We start from the raw sequence: 17224 nt of genomic DNA on the forward strand, positions 1-17224 counted from the left end.
CGCCGCCCCGCCCGGGTAACCCGCCCCAGCCCGCCCTCCTCCCCCGGGACAGAAGGCAGGGCGAGGCTGTGGTATAAAAATGTACACTTTATTACACCTTCAGGTAGGATACAGCACTATTCTTTATCATCCTACTAGGGTCGAGTACAAATGTTCATCACTTATGTACAGGTTGACTTCCTAACACACTCCTGGGAGAAAGACACATCGAAAGGAAGAAAAAAAAAAAAATAATTTGAAGGGGAAAAAAAAAAAGATGGTGATTTTTTATCTTCATCAACTGACCTAAACAAGAAACAATCGCCTCTTTAGACACCAAATCAGACCAGCACAACGACGTAGCCAACAGCTCTCCCACTGCTGGAACTGTTCCCCCCCACCCCGACTTTCATGCACATCATAAAAGCTAAACACTTAAAAAGGAAAACTGGGGCTAACTAAGCAATATTTTTGGATGAGCAAGGCTATACTGTACACAGTGTCACTATCCATTACCACTGCATCTGCTCTGCATTTTAAACTACTCCGCTGTCAGCAACGCCAGCTCCCTGGCTGGCAGTGAAGTTTAGGGGATGGCACATGCCAGGGGTTAGCAGGGTCAGGGGAATACCACTGCATGCAAAAACAGCTTAAAAAAAAATGCCCTTGTATTTGTAGACCTGAGGGTCCAAGAAAAAAAGTCTGCAGGACAAAAGAGGTATAAAATAAAATAAAATCAGGAACACTGCCTGAGCCAATGTTTATATTTGTGATCTGAACAGAATTGTCTGTACCCATCCCAACTAACACTGATGAGCTGGCTGAGAATTCTTTCTTGTCTAAGCCACGTGGATTGCCAGGTATCAACAAGTGTGGACATACAGAGGTGAAAACAAAATACATGCTTTTCTTGCCCTTAAATAGGCTCCTTTCCTAAAAGAGTAAAAAGATCACAGAATGGAAAAATAATTTTAAAACCATGTCAGAAAAGGAATGTTGTAATTTTGTCTGGGTTTTATACGTTGTGCAGTTTTATGGCCAAAGTAAAATAAATCCCTTCATGCCACCATGGGCTTTTTGATTCCTCACTCAGTGCTGTTTGCAAAGTCTGTTATTCATTGTATGCAAGAAAAGTAAAGAAACCCCCCACAGTTCTATGCAGCTTTTTGCTTTTTTTTTTCTCCATAACAATAAGGCAAACTGATTTGGAGGAAGAGGCCACGCTCTATTCACATCCAAAATACCCACCTGAAGATACATTCATCATTAGCTTTAGTAAAAGAATAGTACAAAAGTTAGATCTTACTCTTTACACAGTTGAAGAATTACGTCTTAATTTCACTATTTTCCCTTCCCCCAGCCCCCCACCCCCCAAGCTGAAAGCCGTGTAAAAAGTACTGAACATTTAAACATGTTGCAAGAGCAGAATGAAACTGAGAGATTAGATTTTATCAGCTGGAGATTTTTCGTGACAGAAGTCCCATGAGAAACAGCTATGGATCATCTGTTTAGCTGTATCTACTGAACAATTCTTTTACAAAAAAAAAAAAAACAAAAAACAAAACATGGGCTACACTTTAATACACATCTACTATCAACACAGTATTTACTCAGCTCATGCCTAAAATATTCATTATTTTAAAGTGAAATATGAGAATGAGCACACAGGTTGGGTGATTCAGTAAACTGTACACAAAAACTACTAACAAACATTTTAAAAGACTTACAAAAATGGAGAATGAAACTTTTTTTTTTTTTCCTTTTTAATTACATATACTTACAGGTTTTCACATTTATTGGATAAACTTTGCAGGGAGCACTTCAAATCTGTGTTAAATCTTCCAGGGGCGTTTACCTCAGGGAAAAGCAACACAGAGCTTTTGAATACATGGAAAATACTGTGCTGTATCAACCACTCCTGGTTCTTTGTGTGGCTTCACTGTGGGTACTGAGCACACACTGAACCACAGCAAGGAGCTGCACGTTCCCACAGGCAGGTGTGGTACGCCAACACAGATGGATTTTACTGACATTTATGGCAGGTCACCATTTCACTTTTGAGAAGCTGGGCAGAATTTCAACCTAAGTAATGCTTGCTTTATCTGGTTTGAATGAGCACAGAGAACACAGGCAGAATGCATCTTGTACAGAGTTTGAGTGCTAAACAGTTGCTAATACACTGAAGTTACATGTGAGTTTCCATGTTTAAATGTTCACCAGCAAGAAACCATCTGCTACAAAAAAAAAAAAAAAAAAAATAGAGGTGTTTTGTCTTCATTTGGATGTTTGGAGTAGCTTCTCACTTGTCTCAGCAAACACAAAATACTGTGTTTCCCTGTTATTGCAATAGTTCAACTTGGTTTAGTAGGTGCCTTTAATCTGACAGTCGGCGTCCTCATTTGCACTTTTGCTTGCTGACTCTGGGCTTCAGGTGCTGCTGGTGTCTGGGCTGGGTTCTGTACACCTGGAGCCTGAACCTGGGGAGATGCTGTGGTCACCACCTGCTGCTGGATCAGTTTCTGCTGCACGACCTGAGCAGTAGCAGTGGTTGCAGGGATCACCTGAACCTGCTGTTGACCTGCTGTCGTCTGAGAAAGGGTCACAGTTTGGGGCTGAGCTTGTACCTACACATCAGGATGAAAAGGCAATTACAAAATAGTTTGGCTTTAAACTGAGCAGTCATTACATTTCTGCTCTACAGAAGGAATCCTACTTACTTAGGTATTTGCCCTCTTAACTGACAAACACCTCAGACAATGATTCTGGGAACACAGGCTCTGTGCTTTCACTGAGAAACACCATTCTGTGACATTTTCTAGAAACTTATAAATCAGAACTATGAGCCAAAGTGCCTGTAACTCAGGTCTCTGCAGTGCAAATCCAAGGACACGCCCTCAAATACATTCAGAAGGCAGATGAAAGGTATAGAAACCCTACCAGATATACAGGAAAATTCCTGTACTGCAGAAGTGAAGGAGCAGGGGAAAGAACAGAAGGCAGAGAGGGGACCAAAGAGGTTAAAACGCTGACTGTGCACCCATATTGTGACAATAAACACAGCCACTGAGGTTTCCCCCCATTCTCTGCCATTACCCTTTCAGACCACAGCTGCTAGTCTCTATTGCCAATTCATGGCAGAATAATGTGAACTCCATCCAGATATCTAATTTTCATAGCTCTGCCCAGAGCAAGGGAGAAAAAAAATCAACATCTCCTTGTTCAGAGGACAAGGTAATGAAAACTGTCAGGTGCAGAAGCCAAACAAAGCTACAAGGGCCTCTCCAGGGGAAAAATTAACTCCTGAACAATCCAAAAGGAATCCAGTGGGAAGCACTGAAAATGCAGATTAAAAGAATGCCACACACACACGAAGAACTTAGTTTTAAAAATACTTATCATGGCCTAAACCTACTGCCACTGAAGTCACTGGTGTACATGGGAGGGAAACTATTTGTCTTTTTGCCACAGACTCCAACAGTCCCAGAGTTATGCCACCATTGATGACTTTTGAAAATGATCTAGGACCTCTTCCTGACTACAGAGGGAAACTCAACTTGTGTTGACTGATGAGGCTTCTACTTCCTGCTGTCAATTTTGCCCTTGAAGCATTCACATCTGAGGTGGTTATCAGACAGCTTACACCACTTTATCACCATTTTGAGAAAAACAGTCACAGATTTTATTCTGCACTAAAGCACTGCACTGTAAACTGTGGCAGATTAAGAGCTCACTGGCCCAGACTTTTGTGCACCAAAGGCAAGAACTTCATCCAACCCCCAGAGTTAAATCATTCCTGCCAATCAATTGCCTAAGTTATGCCTGTTGCTAATGATCTGGATGACATTGTTCTAAACAGTGTTAATTAACTGCCTGGTCATTAGAGGAGGGGAACCAAACCAGCTGACCTTCTCCTGCCCCAGCCCTGTTACCTGCACACATTTGGAACGGCTACCACACCTTTCTGCCTTTTAGAGAGCACTTGGCACAGCTCTATGAACTGAAACAAAACAAATTGCAACCTTCAATTTGTCCTAATTTTTGTGAAAAAAGCTCAGATGGCGCTCATTAGTTCAATTATTTGCTATACTGACTACACATTACCAGAAACGAATTTTTTTAAATACTTTCAGCTCTAGAAAACATTTTTAAAAATCTGTTTTCCAGCTCATCTACAGTGATGAACAAACATTGCTACATCTATGAAAGTTTTAGAACCAGGGAATAGACCACAGCTGATTCAGTATTCAAGACTTATTTTTCTAGAAAGGCACTTGCTATATCCTTCAAAAATACTACCTATGCCACACATAAGGTGAAAAATATGCACATTCCAAAAAAATGAGCTTTTCTAAAGATCATTTTTCTAGTGTTATACTTGACAAGAGCAAAACCTACCTGTTGGGAAACTGAAACCATCTGCTGAATGTTGGCAACAGTAGCCTGTTGCTGGACCACTTGTGGGAGTTTTGCAACCTGCAGTGATAGGAAATAAAGATGGATCAAAATAAAAAGCAGCTGATAGCAGCAAAACACCACATCTAGCAAAACTTCTACCAGGGGAAAACCTTTCCAAAGGCTTGTTCATGGTAAATTGTAGTTTGGCATTTTCAGTGAAGCTGAATGTTTGTGAAACCTTTTAGACCCATGAACTGAAGACCTAAGCTAGGGGAGGAAGAGAAATGTTTTCAATTTTTACTACAACATAGTAATTTCCTCCTATAAAATTAAAGGAAGCACGTAAGTTTTAACAGGTTACATTATCTGGGATATACTTTTGAAAGAGTAAGGCTTCCAATTCCTAACCCCCTTCTTTTTCCTTGGTTAGACTGATCCAGTTATGCGCAGAATAGAAAATACATGAGTTACCACCTCACTAGAGATTAGGCTGTGAGGCAGCACCAGACACAGGCAAACTCTGGCTGAATTTTCCCTAGTAAACACAGTATGGAATCCCTTGCCTAATAAAAAGGAGTGACTCAATTATTTTATTTCAAAGAGGAAAGGTGAACTTGCAGCTCATAGTTGCTCTGACCTGCTGTAAGGCCACATATTCAGCACCAGAGAATTATATTAAAAAGTCAATTTACATAAATGTGTGACTAGAATTAAAATGAGTGGGTGCTGAATTCTACCTCACCTGTTGTCTTTACAATTCTCCAGTCCCAGTACACTTTAAATGTGTAAACCTGTGTTACCTGTACCTGAATCTGGGCCTGCACTTGCTGGGTTCCACCTGGTTTCTGGGTTTGGGAAATTGGAGTTGTTAAGAACTGTGTTTTAATGGCAGGCTGTGTAGCATAAGTTACTTTTTGCTGCTGTGAAGTCTGCTGTTGGGTCTGGACTGTAACCTGTTGAGCATTTATCTGCACAAGAGAAAAAAAGGAATCAATGACTACAAAAGATAAGTGTATTTTAAAGAACAAGTATGGGGGAAAAAAGATTAATTACATTTAATAACTGAAAAAAAAATTCTCCCAGGATTAGCAATAAAAAAAAATGAGCACTACATGAAAGGCTTCATGCATTTACACAAGTACTCAGAATTAAAGTATTTAATGAAAAGTTTCTCTCTCACACACAACACACACACAACAATACACCTACTAAAAACTACCAAACAACCAACCACTTTACAGAAAAACTGAAGCACCTAAGAGCCTGTTCTCTCTAGATATACACAAGATTCACCCCTGAAATCCTGACTGCCTCTCTTGAAGTGTCCTGATCATCCAGAATCAAGTTTTACAACCACAGAACCACCTCCTAAGTTCATGGGAGAGCAGACAATAGTACCTTTTGCTGCACAGCAGCTTGTCCCTGTGCAACCTGGGGCTGGATGGCTTTCTGCTGCTGTGCTGCTTGGTGGTGCTTGAGTTTTAGCAGCTGCTGGACATGCAGAGGCTGTGCAACTACTGTCTGGCCTCCTGAAAATTACAGAAATAATTGGAACTGTAAGAGTCTTCAGTTTATTGCTTTGTCCCACTAATCACAGGTTGCAAACACAGGTTCTACTTTTACAGACTTATACATCTGCACAGCTTTGAGCACGAACAACCCACTGATTTTAATGGGAATAATGATGGGAATAATAACATGATTTTGACAGTTCAGAAAATTTCTTATCTAAGGGCATGAGTAAGCTAACTTTTTGTTCCAACAGCAATCTTCCTACAAGAAAAAAATTGTCAATACTACAGGAGAACGCTATGAAATACAATTCTTCCTATTTCCAACTTGCATTCACATACCTGCTGCTTTCTGTGGCTGCCCAATGGCAACACTAATGCCTGCAACAGTCACAGGGAGTGTGGTGACTCCTGCAGATGACACAACAGCAGCTGGAACAGACACCACTGGAGGTTTCGCCAGAGCAACCTGTGCTGCTTGTGGAGTCTGGGCCTGGATCTGTCCTTGTGCTTGGAGCTGGGAAGCAGGAACACGAGTCTAAGCAGTAAGGAATGAAGATTATTGTACCAGCACAGAAAGATTTGCTGCATATAACAGGTGATTACAAAGTGATAGCTGTAAATGTTCCTAAATGTAATGGCTCCTGTACAGTGACACAATTCAGAGATGGTATCAATGGGTAAGTACAATGTAAAGCTATTTATGTTACAGCTGTTCCTTCTGCAGAGCAATGCAAAGAGCACTTGTGAGTGCGATGATCAGTGCCCAGTTCATTTAAACCAGCCAAGGGTGAGATGTTTGAGACTGTTTTTGTCAAGTCAAAGCCAACTCACCAGGCGTGCCACTTGCAGGTTGGTGACCGTAGTGCCCGTGAGGACGGCGCCAGGACGAGGGGCTGTCACAGCAGTGAGCTGCTGGGTTTGCTGCTGCTGCTGCACTTGCACTTGTGCTGTTTGCTGCTGTGCCCCTTGCTGTGTCTGCTGTGCTGCCTGCTGCTGGGGGAGCTGCAGCTTCTGCTTCTGCAACTTGATCAGCTGCTCCTGCAAAAATCAAACACTTCCATCATTTCCAATGGTTTACATTACAGGAAAAAAATGGAGATGAATCCAAAGCTTAAAAGGAGAAACATTCTGTACCAGACTAGAGCTAAGATCAAGTATCTAAAACATAACTCTTTTACACAATGGCTTCCAGTGAGTAACTGTAAGTGCTTTCCATCCTGCCCTACTCTGCTAGTGAAAGTGCTGTCAGAATCACTGACTGCATGAAATTTTAGCAGGATGAAATTTAAGAGAGAAATACATCTCACTCTAGCCCAAGAGAACAGGACACAACACACACTGCAAAGGAAGCTTACGGTAATGAGAGCAATGTGCTATGTTACTTTGTGAGCGTTTCCTCACCTGTGACAATTTCCCTACAGCTTTTAATTGAGCTGGAGACTGGGCTTGTGCCTGAGCCTGGATCTGTGGGACCTGCACCTGAGCAGCCTGCTGCTGCTGTTGCCTCAGAAGCTGGAAGTGAGCAGGGGTGATGGTTTTGCCTGACAGCTGGACTGTTGGTGTAGCTGTGAATAAAGAAAAACCAAAATGTTATGACGAATACTTTTCAACATTCAGTTAAACTCATCAATTTCACCTGAGAAGTCAAGCTGTTAAATGCTTATTTCTCTGCTTCAGCTCACTTTGTGGATTTACTACATGCAAAAACACATTATCACGAGCATGATGTAAAAGCAGAGTAGATCATAAAATACAAGGGCCTTTCTTCACAGTGGGTTTTAGTCAAGGCAGTCAATTCTAGTATTTTACTGCTAGATTGTTAATAGTATTTTTGAATTGCAATGCCTAGGGGCCAAGCTCTCTATTGCCATACTTTATCCAGAAATACCAGGGAAAAATGCAATCTGAGCACCAACAATACAGCAAGTTAAAAATCACAGCTCTGTTTAATTGTGTCCCAGACTATTGTGGGGCTGTGCTGGTGGGTCTACAGGAATTCTGGGGCCCTTCATGCACTAGTGGGCAAAGTCCCTGAACACAGGATCATTACCTGGTGTAACCTGGGTCACCAGAGACCTTGTCTGTGTCTGCACAGGCGTGAGGTTGGTGGTGACCACGGCTGAAGCGGTCACGGACGTCACGGCGCGCACGCCCTGGGTGGAGGCGATGGTCACCAGCTCGCTGGACGCCGCCGGAGCCGCGGCCACGCGGGGCTGGCTGTGAACCACCTGGGCGCTGGCGGTGCCTCCCGAGGTCTGCAAGGGAACACAGCTGTTACTGCCCCATTCCTGCACCTCGGGTACAGCTATGGAACCTGCTGGAAATGGGATTGCCCTCTAGGCAATTTTAAAAAGAAGCACGAAAAATGCAAAAAGGAAAAAAGGCCCAAATCTGTCTGACGCATCTGTTTGGATGCGTCTTAAAATCAGCATGTCGTTAAATCTTTTTCCAACAGGCTGATCACCAAACCCTTCACTCCATTACAGACATTTGATTTTAGTATCTTTCAGTGTTTTGCTTTATCTTCCATAGTCTTAAACCATTAACATAGTAATAAAGACCATAATTAATAAAGCACAAAACAGTTACAGGCTGAAAATGTTAATGGCATAATACATTGCTTTCAGCAGCACTTGCCTATAAACTATTTTTAACAGTATTAAGCATTTTTTTTCCAACAAACCATTCCAGTGTGTTCTGATGTTTTGGTAAGAGAGAGGGGTTGGATAAAGAACCCCAAGATGCACATGACATTTGCAAGAAGCAGAATTTCTGCAAACATGGAAAGCTAAAAATATGCTGATAAAACATGCAACCCAGTGTGTCCAGGGACACTACTAGTGACAGGATCTACTCACAGTCAGCGTCCCAGGTATAACAGGTGAGGCCAGACGTTTATTGATGGGCTGGAAGGTGGCAGCAGGGACCCCAGCAACAGTGTTCACGATCACATTTCCACTCACTGTAGCTGAAAGCAAGCCAGGATTAAATGTGAGATTCTGAAAGTGAAAATTCCAATGTCCCATCACCTCGTATGCCCAATTATAAAATTCCTTACCAGTCTGGATGCTCGTCCCTGTCACCGCTGTTTTGATGGTGCCTGCCTAATTAGAAGACAATTAAAGCAACAGTTCAGAAAAACAATAAAAGGAAACTGAGCATTGCTTAACACAATGCTGTATTCCAGAAGTGACAAAATAAGAAAAATGCAACAGAACACACAGAGATTTCTGCAGCTGTTCATGGACTCTACAGATTACAGCAACTAATGCATACATCTACCAGGATTCTGCCTCACTAATGAGCAATTGTAGATCAGCCAAGTGTGTGGCAAACCCTGCTCACTGGACATCCCTGTCAGCAGAAGAAGGGAGCAATACCTTACTCTGGCACACCAGAGACAACAACTCATACAGGAACATCACAGAGCACTTCATACACAGTGATGCCTGTGGGTCAGAACACATCCTCTTTGTCTTTCTGCAAAAGCTGTTGTGCTCTTGCTCTTCAACAAGCAAAATAATCCACCACTGCCTGCACACATTACTATGCAAACTGGATTGGCTCTAAATACAGAAGCCACAGACCAGTTAGCAGATTCCTTCAGACTCTAGATTTAGGGAAGACAGGAAAACTTTGCACAAATTGCAGTAAAAGCACCATAGTATTTCCTGTAGGATGCATTATTTCACTTGCCTTGCAAAAGTTAATGAATCTTTTGGTTTTAAGCTCATTAACTGAGTAGTTCTTACAGCTACATTCTCTTTTATTCTCTGCATTCTGCAAGTTCTCCGTACAAATACTTCTCCTTGACCATGCACATCTGTTCACTCAGACTTCATTAAATGAAAGTCTAAAGTGAAAAAGGAAAAACCATCTTTGCATGGTGTTTTTCCACCTCAGAATGCCAAGACCTGTTGCTACAATGGTATGGATGACCTTAATAAATCAAGGAACCGGAACATACCCAGCATAACCAGGAAAAGCAAACCAGAAAAAACATCTTTGATCTCGCTATACTGACCTAAAATTCTCTTTCCAGAGAAAACACGACACAAATACAGCACACACAGAAGAACTGCAGTGACTACATCAGAGGCACTGAGCTCTCCCTTTCTTACCAATACTGCTGTGTTGGCCACAGTAGTGACTGCAGTCTGCACCACTGCCTGTGGCTGCTGAACTACCTGTGCCTGTGGCTGTGGCTGTGGCTGGGCCTGGGCCTGCTGCACGGGGGGCTGCTGGGGGGGCTGCTGGCCCGCCTGGGGCTGCTGGGGCTGGGGGCCCGTCTGCTGCTGGGCCCTCTGCTGCTCCGCCAGCGCCTGCAAGGCAAGGGGCACCTTCAGTCTTCAGGCATGGAACAAGCAAGATGTGGTCGTTTTCAAACAAAATAAAGCATCAGACAAAACCTCTTTATGTCAATCCACAAAACCCCTTTAATTCTAACTAGAGACAGCCCACAAAGCTGCCTTCACTTTTCAAGTCCAAGTTACACAACCTGACTTGTTTCAAACTACAAGCTGAACTCGTGGTTTTATGGCTTAGAGCATAGCACGAGTATCATCCACAAGCAAGGACAAGTAGCTCTTTCTGAATAATATAAGAAAGGAGGCTACAGAACAGTCAAGAATTAAACAAGATTTTTACACGTTTTAGTATCTTCTGCAAAAATATGCCCCTCATTGTTTAAGGGGTCTGAGTGTGACAAGAGGCCCAAGGAAAGGTCTCCCTTTGGGCCTTGGTTACCTAAACCCCTGTACATGAACAATGTGCAGCTGCTCACAACATCCACTGTACTGCCAAACTTCTCCCAGGAGGCAGCTTTGTTTGTACCTCATCTGTTGCCCGTTTTTTTAATTACTGCAGTCATTTGTGCAGCAGAGATAGCACCATACCTTTTTCTCTTTGGCAATGCGTTCTGCTCGGAGGGACGCGACTTGAATTGGAGGGAGGGGCTTATCATAGTTGATTCCACTAGAAACAGTAATAAGACAAAACACACGGTATTTAGAAATAACTGAAATGTAAAAAAAGAAGAAAAAGAAAAAAAAGAGCACTTGTATGCAATTTGTAACTCCTTCAAGGTAGGCAGTGCTCACCTTTCTGCAAGCACCGATGCATGCTTTGGATTCTTCTGGAAAGGATTCATGCCAAGCCTGAAATTGAGCAAAACTGTATTACTGGAGACAGAAAAACCTTATAAACAGTATTTCATTTCACATATTTTAACATATAACACTGCAGTTTTGGTGAAGTTTCCATGATATTCCTGCCAGTACTGGAGCCTGCATACAGATAGACATTTAAGAAAGATTCAGAGTAAATACTAAATAAATACAGAAAAACTGCAGGAAGATACACAGGAAAGAATGTACTACAAAATAGCCTAGACAGCAAAATGTTTACAATTCAGGCAAATGGATAGATATAAAGCAGATTAAAAAAATCCCCAACTGAGTGCAGTTCTGCTCTTAATGACAAAGAGCAAATTACAGCAGTGAGACTCAAACACATGAAATATGGAGGCGTTTCAATAACACAGAGCACAGAGAGAGAGATCGAGAACAGAGAAACAGAGTGTAGAATAGCTCAGGGTTTTGAGAGCCATTCAAAACACAGTTTCCAGGAGATCTGTGGTGACAGGAAATCAAATGATCCCTGGTAAACTTACAGAGGTTTGATAGGTGGACTTCTTTTCCCTGCAATCATTTTCATCATCTCAAAATGATTAGTATAAAGCTGTGTGTGGGTTGCACCCTCATCCTGAGCATAGATCTGATTGGTACGAAGCGGGCGACTGTTTTTAGTCTAAAAAAAGAAAACAAACCAACTTTCAATTGCAAACTCACCCAACAGGGCATTTTGTCTATGTTTAAACACAAGGCGCGCTCGTAGATTATTTAAAAACACTCTCCAACATATCTATCACAGACTGGTTCCTGCCTCGTGTCACTGATAACTTACTGTCACACAAAACTCTACGGGAAATATATAAAGAAAGAGCAAAATAAGGAGCAGTTCTCACGGTCACACTGGCATCAGCACTTGGGGACATACAAAATGGCAAACTCTAATTTGAGAAAGAATCTTTGCTTTAGTTTAGATTTTGCAAGTTTAATTCATTACCCAAACCAAAAGCCCATTAGTTTATAGTTATGCACAGCGCACACGTAAGATGATAAAACAAAACCATCACTGCACTGCTCTCCCAACAAAGCTAGGTTAACATCCACACACCATGCCAGTCTAACATTTGGCTTCTCCTAAGCAGGAACTGCCAGTCAGGGACAAACCTCCTTAGCAGCCAGAGAATGGGACTACAGCCACAAGTTCTGGATTCTCCACCCAACTCTGTCACTAAATTGCTGTGTGGTTTGGACGAAGGTGTTCACAGTCATGGAATTTGTTTTTGTTTCTGTAGCGTCCTATCATTCTCATTTACTAAAAGGTGTTTCAGGCATCAAATTCACTATGTATTTGTAATCCACTTAGACTCTAGCATGAAGTTCATTCTTAGAGATCTTAAGTACCATCAGGATAAGATACATGGTGGTGATTTGGTGGAAAAATGCCACCATAGTGGCAGTTTAAGTGAAATCACAAACTTCTTGCATGATCTAAAATTTATCTATCAAATCCAAAAGCTGAAGTCTGGTGTCAATCCACTGTATCAACAAAGAAAGGAAAAATAAATTTGGAATTTTAATTGATGTTTCAGAACTCAAGTAACACTCAACATGGATCTCATATGAATTATCTGCCCACCTCCATTGCTGCTAAATACCACAGTGTCTAGATTTGATTTTGAAAGAATACCAATGCACACCTTATAAATACTTTTTGTCTTCTTTTTAGGATTAGCTTCGTACATTAGCTGTAAAATAAGAAGGAAAGTTAGATGATCTTTTGTGGAAGATTTTGTTCAGGTGCTTTTTCTTTTCAAAGAAATCACATAAAATAAGTGGAAATCCTGATGAGAATAATTTAAAAAGGTCTTTTAAAAGTTATTTATTTACACTGTTGAAACGTTAAACAACAAAAAAAAAACAAAACAAGTGTTTATGGAGATAAGGAAAAAAAACTCTACAACTTAAGGTACAAAAAAGACGCATCATTCCACGTGAACTCACCTTTCCTTCTTCCCTGGGGATTATGACATTCTCGTAGCGGTTGCGGCACTGCTTGGGCGAGCGATAGACTCTGCTGCAGGAGTTAACAACATCACTGACCAGGTCCCAGTTGGGAGTGTGTGCTGGCGACACAACAGCAAGGTTTAAAGGAAGCTCCAGCAGCTGCTTCACTGCCTGCAACAGAGAAAGATACAAATGCATCAACAGGTGAGAAATTATTGCCATCTTCCAAACCCTCCCTTACCTGCGTGTGCCCACACACCATTACACAGTGGGACAGCTCAGGGCTAAGGTTCTGTGTTCAGCTAGACACAGAGAATAAACAAGCATAAGGTTTGACTAATGCTGCCTGATGTGCAGGGAAACAGCTGGAAATTGGTACAAGAGGGACAGAGAGCTGCTATTCAAGTGCTGCTCTCCCCTCAAAGGTGGGAAGAACCTATAGAATCCAACTAATTTCAGTAAGTGCTTTCTAAAACAACAACAGGGCTTAATCATACATTCTGTAGTTTAGCCTTTAATTTCTCCTTAGAGGAGCACAAATGGCAGGCAATCTGTTCCGACTTATGACAGCAAAATGCCATTAAAACTTAGAAATGATGTTGAAGAGATAAAGTGGAGGAATAAAAACATAATGACAGCAGAAGCTGCAGGTATCATCTGACCTGCAGAAGTGCCCAGTCTTCACTGATCAACCACTCTGGATTATCTTGTCCAGCCTCAGTAGCTGGTTTGACAAGAGTTGGCAAAGGCTTTGCAAACTGTGTCTGTTGTTTCAACAAGATGTTCTTCTTTTGCTCTTTGCCCTCTCGGCGCATTTTCAACATTCCTGGAGTTGCTCGATCAAAGAGTGAACGAGGTGGGATAACTGTCTCCCCATGACGCTGCTTCTTCTTTCTACCTGCTGCTAAGACAAAAAATAAAGCATTATTGGTAGATACTGCCATTCTTTGATTCCTCTGCCTACAGCTGCAAAATGCTCATACATGTACAGAGCATCCCCCACTGCCTCTGAAGAGCACAGTCAGGAACTAAACAGAGTTATAAGGTAAGACCAGCCCTGTCCTAAATGACAAAGTAGAATGTCTGCTTTCTAAAACTGTCCTTTTGAGAACATCTTTATGTCCAAATAGAAGATACACCGTAAGAACTGAGCCTTCCAGTGATTCCACTGCTTCAAGGCCATGGTGAGATGAGAATTTTCATCACCACAAACATGCAAATTTGATCTTTACTGGACCAGACATAGGAAGTATGAAAACCCCCAATTTTTTAAACTTTCAGCACTAAATCTCAGAAGAGTTTTGAGCACACACTCACCAGAGGGATCTGTTTTGTGCCGTTTACGCTCCTTCCTGACGTACACTGGAGGCAATTTTGACTCTGGAATAGGGGTGGTATCATACATCAGGCACATAACAGAATCTATGTAGATATCATTATCATCCTGAGGTGGAGTAGGAGGAGTCCAGAGCTGCATAGAATAAAGTCTGTAATTACTGCAATGCTAACTCTCCACTGATCTTTATGTTTCATAAAATAAAAAGCCTGTTTAGGCTGCCTGGTGTTACTTTTACTTACTGGCATAATTTCAGTTTGTCCATCTGGACCTTCATAGACATATTCCTAGACAAAAAGAGAACATAATACAAATGATCCAACTGAAATCTGAAGGGTAAAGGTATTCTCAGTGTAACTGTTAAGAAACAACTATTTAGAAAAACAAGACTAATCAGCAATTACTTTATTGTATGCATCCTCCCGAGTGTAGGTCAGAAGATCCTCTTCATCCTCCCAAAGCATTTTTTGCTCTCTTTCCTTTAACTCCTTCATATGTTGGACTTCCCAGGCTTTCTTTGCAGTTTTCAGATCCATCTAGATTAAAGTCAGACTCCTTAGAAACTTCATATAGTAACAGACACTGGATTAGAAGTCATCAATTCATAATTTTACAGATAAACGCCTTGAACTTTGACATTTTCAGACACAAGAACCTAATAACAATTTCTTAACAGATACTTTCACAATCATTGAGAAGATATTTCTTGGTATTTGTTGAGGGTTTTTAAACCATCAATATAAAGCAATCAAAGAATTCCAGTTAAACAATGAAGACAACCAGAACACAGGCTCACTGAAATTAATGAATTTTTTTCCCCTGCTATCAATGGAGTACAACAAATATTTGCTGAGCTGGCCTGAAAGCAATTCCCATTTTATAAAAAAAAAAAATTAAGAATTGACACCTGCTTAAACCAGAGAATCCCAAAATAATGAGCTCTCTGTAAGACATTATGCTGTTCATAAGGTATAGCAAGAAAAGATCACAGAAATGCCTACAATATATTCCACATCATTGCAGAAACTTCCATTTCATATTGAAAATATAATAAATGTTGTTCTGTGACAGAATAACACGGAAAAGAAAGACTTGTTTTACCTCATTCAACCGTGGCTCATTGTCGTCAATCGAACCGTGGAAGAGCTCCAGATAATTCAAAGCATACTTCTCAATTGGAGTCAGCTGAGGGAAGTATCAAAGGGGGAAAATGTTACTTTGAGGATAATAAAAGAAATGTTACATGAAGTATCAAAGCTCCCCTTAAAACTCATCTTAACCTTTTAAATCAGCGGGAGATCTCCCTTCCATTTAATGGGAGAAACAACAAAGTTGCTTTAAGGTCAGACTGCAAAGAAACTGAAACATTTGAACTAAACATTACTTTTTCGCCAGATATTCAAGGGAAGTAAGGGTACCTGATCCACGACAGCAACTAACTCCTGCAGCTGTGAGGGCTCTTCATTGTATTTTGTCTCGCAGAGCTCTGAGATTAAAGGTTCAATGCTCGACTCAGATCTTATTTCTTGTATGTGATCATTTGACTCCTCATCCTCTCGTTCAATGCTGTTGAGGGCCTTTCAGAGAGATACATATTAAAAATAATTAATACTTCAAAAATATGGAAAGAAACTCCGTAAGGAGTTCACTGAAATGCAACACAAATTTCTGGAGTAAGTCTCTGCTGCAGCAAGAGTAACCATCCCAGAAATTACAAAACTCAGCTTTGGGCTTTTGGAAGTTTGGTCGCAAGGCAAATGACAAAAGAGCATAAAACTACCAGAAAAAGAGACTGACAGAATTTACCCAAATAAAATGGGATTAGTTCAGCTGTTTAATATTAATGTTGCATAGCTGTATTTTTAATGTGTGTGTTAATCATTACCTCTATGAATGGTCTTGCAACTTTAGGTGAAATATTTTCTGCTGGAGACGGCTCTTGAGAAAGTACTACGAATTCTTCTGCCTTCACTCTAAATCCAGAATCCTCCATAGGAGAATGAACCTCAAACAATTCCTGAATTGTTTGCTTTGTAAATAGAAGGGAAAAAGAGAAATATATTCAGGTTTTGGGAGCATTCTATTTATTTTTTTTCCAGTATCAGGAGTGCCAGCTAGGATAGTCTGGCTTTACCAGTGCAGTCACTGTCTCATGTATCTTCAGAGCAGCAATTCAAAGCCTGTCTCTCTAAATATCCAAACTTATTTCACATTTTTAAAGCTGTTGAGACCTTCACCCTTACAAGCACTGAAATATTTTGCAGCAGGGTGAAGAAACCACAATATATTAAGTCATGGGTGATGTCTGTGCATCACTATGCAAATAACAGAACAAAACAGATGGACAATATTTGAAAGAATGTAGCCCCAACACTAAGAGTTCAAGCAATCATGAAATCCAATATGCTTCCTTATTAATTCTAGCCCAGACAGACTTCTACTAAACTGCTATGAAACACTCCAACACAGATGCCTGAATTTATTAAACTCTGCAACATGGGTGTTTCAATGCATTCTGAATATTAACATACCTGTGTTAAAAAGGCCATTGAATAGTCATTTCCCTGAGCAGCTACTTCTCTGATCAAGTCCTTTGTGCCATTTTTCAAAAGTTTCTCTTCTACAGAATTACCACTGACAAGTCTAAAAAGCGAAGGAAAAAAATGTAGAAATCTGGTAAGTAATTTTCAAACCAGCTTTCAGAAACAAAAAGATAAACCGTCCTTAGAGAATACCAATAAGCACTTAAAATGTGGTAGTATTCTCCCTCCATTTTTCCAGAGGATACCCTGGCATCTTTTTTATTGAAGGGAGGTGGTTTTCAGAACTGTTTCCACTTTATTCCAGACCATACAGGGCAGCACCAT

General features: G+C 41.0%; 1 protein-coding gene across 1 annotated transcript in view; it reads right to left on the reverse strand.

Annotated features, from left to right (window-relative positions):
• Nucleotides 1-67: 67 nt before the first annotated feature.
• The window catches only part of EP400 (E1A binding protein p400), a 46807-nt gene continuing 29650 nt past the window's right edge, over nucleotides 68-17224 (reverse strand). Inside the window, exons 31-54 of the mRNA XM_066199357.1 lie at nucleotides 16889-17000; nucleotides 16243-16386; nucleotides 15776-15934; nucleotides 15459-15542; nucleotides 14762-14893; nucleotides 14600-14644; nucleotides 14339-14492; nucleotides 13684-13922; nucleotides 13019-13192; nucleotides 12715-12762; nucleotides 11560-11696; nucleotides 10988-11044; nucleotides 10784-10862; nucleotides 10010-10210; nucleotides 8947-8992; nucleotides 8747-8856; nucleotides 7939-8143; nucleotides 7290-7453; nucleotides 6720-6926; nucleotides 6228-6423; nucleotides 5773-5903; nucleotides 5175-5342; nucleotides 4375-4452; nucleotides 68-2603 (exon numbers count right to left, since the gene is read on the reverse strand). Of these exons, the coding sequence (XP_066055454.1) occupies nucleotides 2331-2603; nucleotides 4375-4452; nucleotides 5175-5342; nucleotides 5773-5903; nucleotides 6228-6423; nucleotides 6720-6926; nucleotides 7290-7453; nucleotides 7939-8143; nucleotides 8747-8856; nucleotides 8947-8992; nucleotides 10010-10210; nucleotides 10784-10862; nucleotides 10988-11044; nucleotides 11560-11696; nucleotides 12715-12762; nucleotides 13019-13192; nucleotides 13684-13922; nucleotides 14339-14492; nucleotides 14600-14644; nucleotides 14762-14893; nucleotides 15459-15542; nucleotides 15776-15934; nucleotides 16243-16386; nucleotides 16889-17000 (3343 nt within the window). The 3' untranslated portion in view covers nucleotides 68-2330. The remainder of the gene's footprint in view (nucleotides 2604-4374; nucleotides 4453-5174; nucleotides 5343-5772; nucleotides 5904-6227; nucleotides 6424-6719; nucleotides 6927-7289; nucleotides 7454-7938; nucleotides 8144-8746; nucleotides 8857-8946; nucleotides 8993-10009; nucleotides 10211-10783; nucleotides 10863-10987; nucleotides 11045-11559; nucleotides 11697-12714; nucleotides 12763-13018; nucleotides 13193-13683; nucleotides 13923-14338; nucleotides 14493-14599; nucleotides 14645-14761; nucleotides 14894-15458; nucleotides 15543-15775; nucleotides 15935-16242; nucleotides 16387-16888; nucleotides 17001-17224) is intronic.

This window comes from Chamaea fasciata, unplaced genomic scaffold, assembly GCF_029207755.1.
Source record: "Chamaea fasciata isolate MVZ Bird 193981 ecotype frontalis unplaced genomic scaffold, bChaFas1.0.hap1 SCAF_18, whole genome shotgun sequence".
Lineage (NCBI taxonomy): Eukaryota > Metazoa > Chordata > Aves > Passeriformes > Sylviidae > Chamaea > Chamaea fasciata.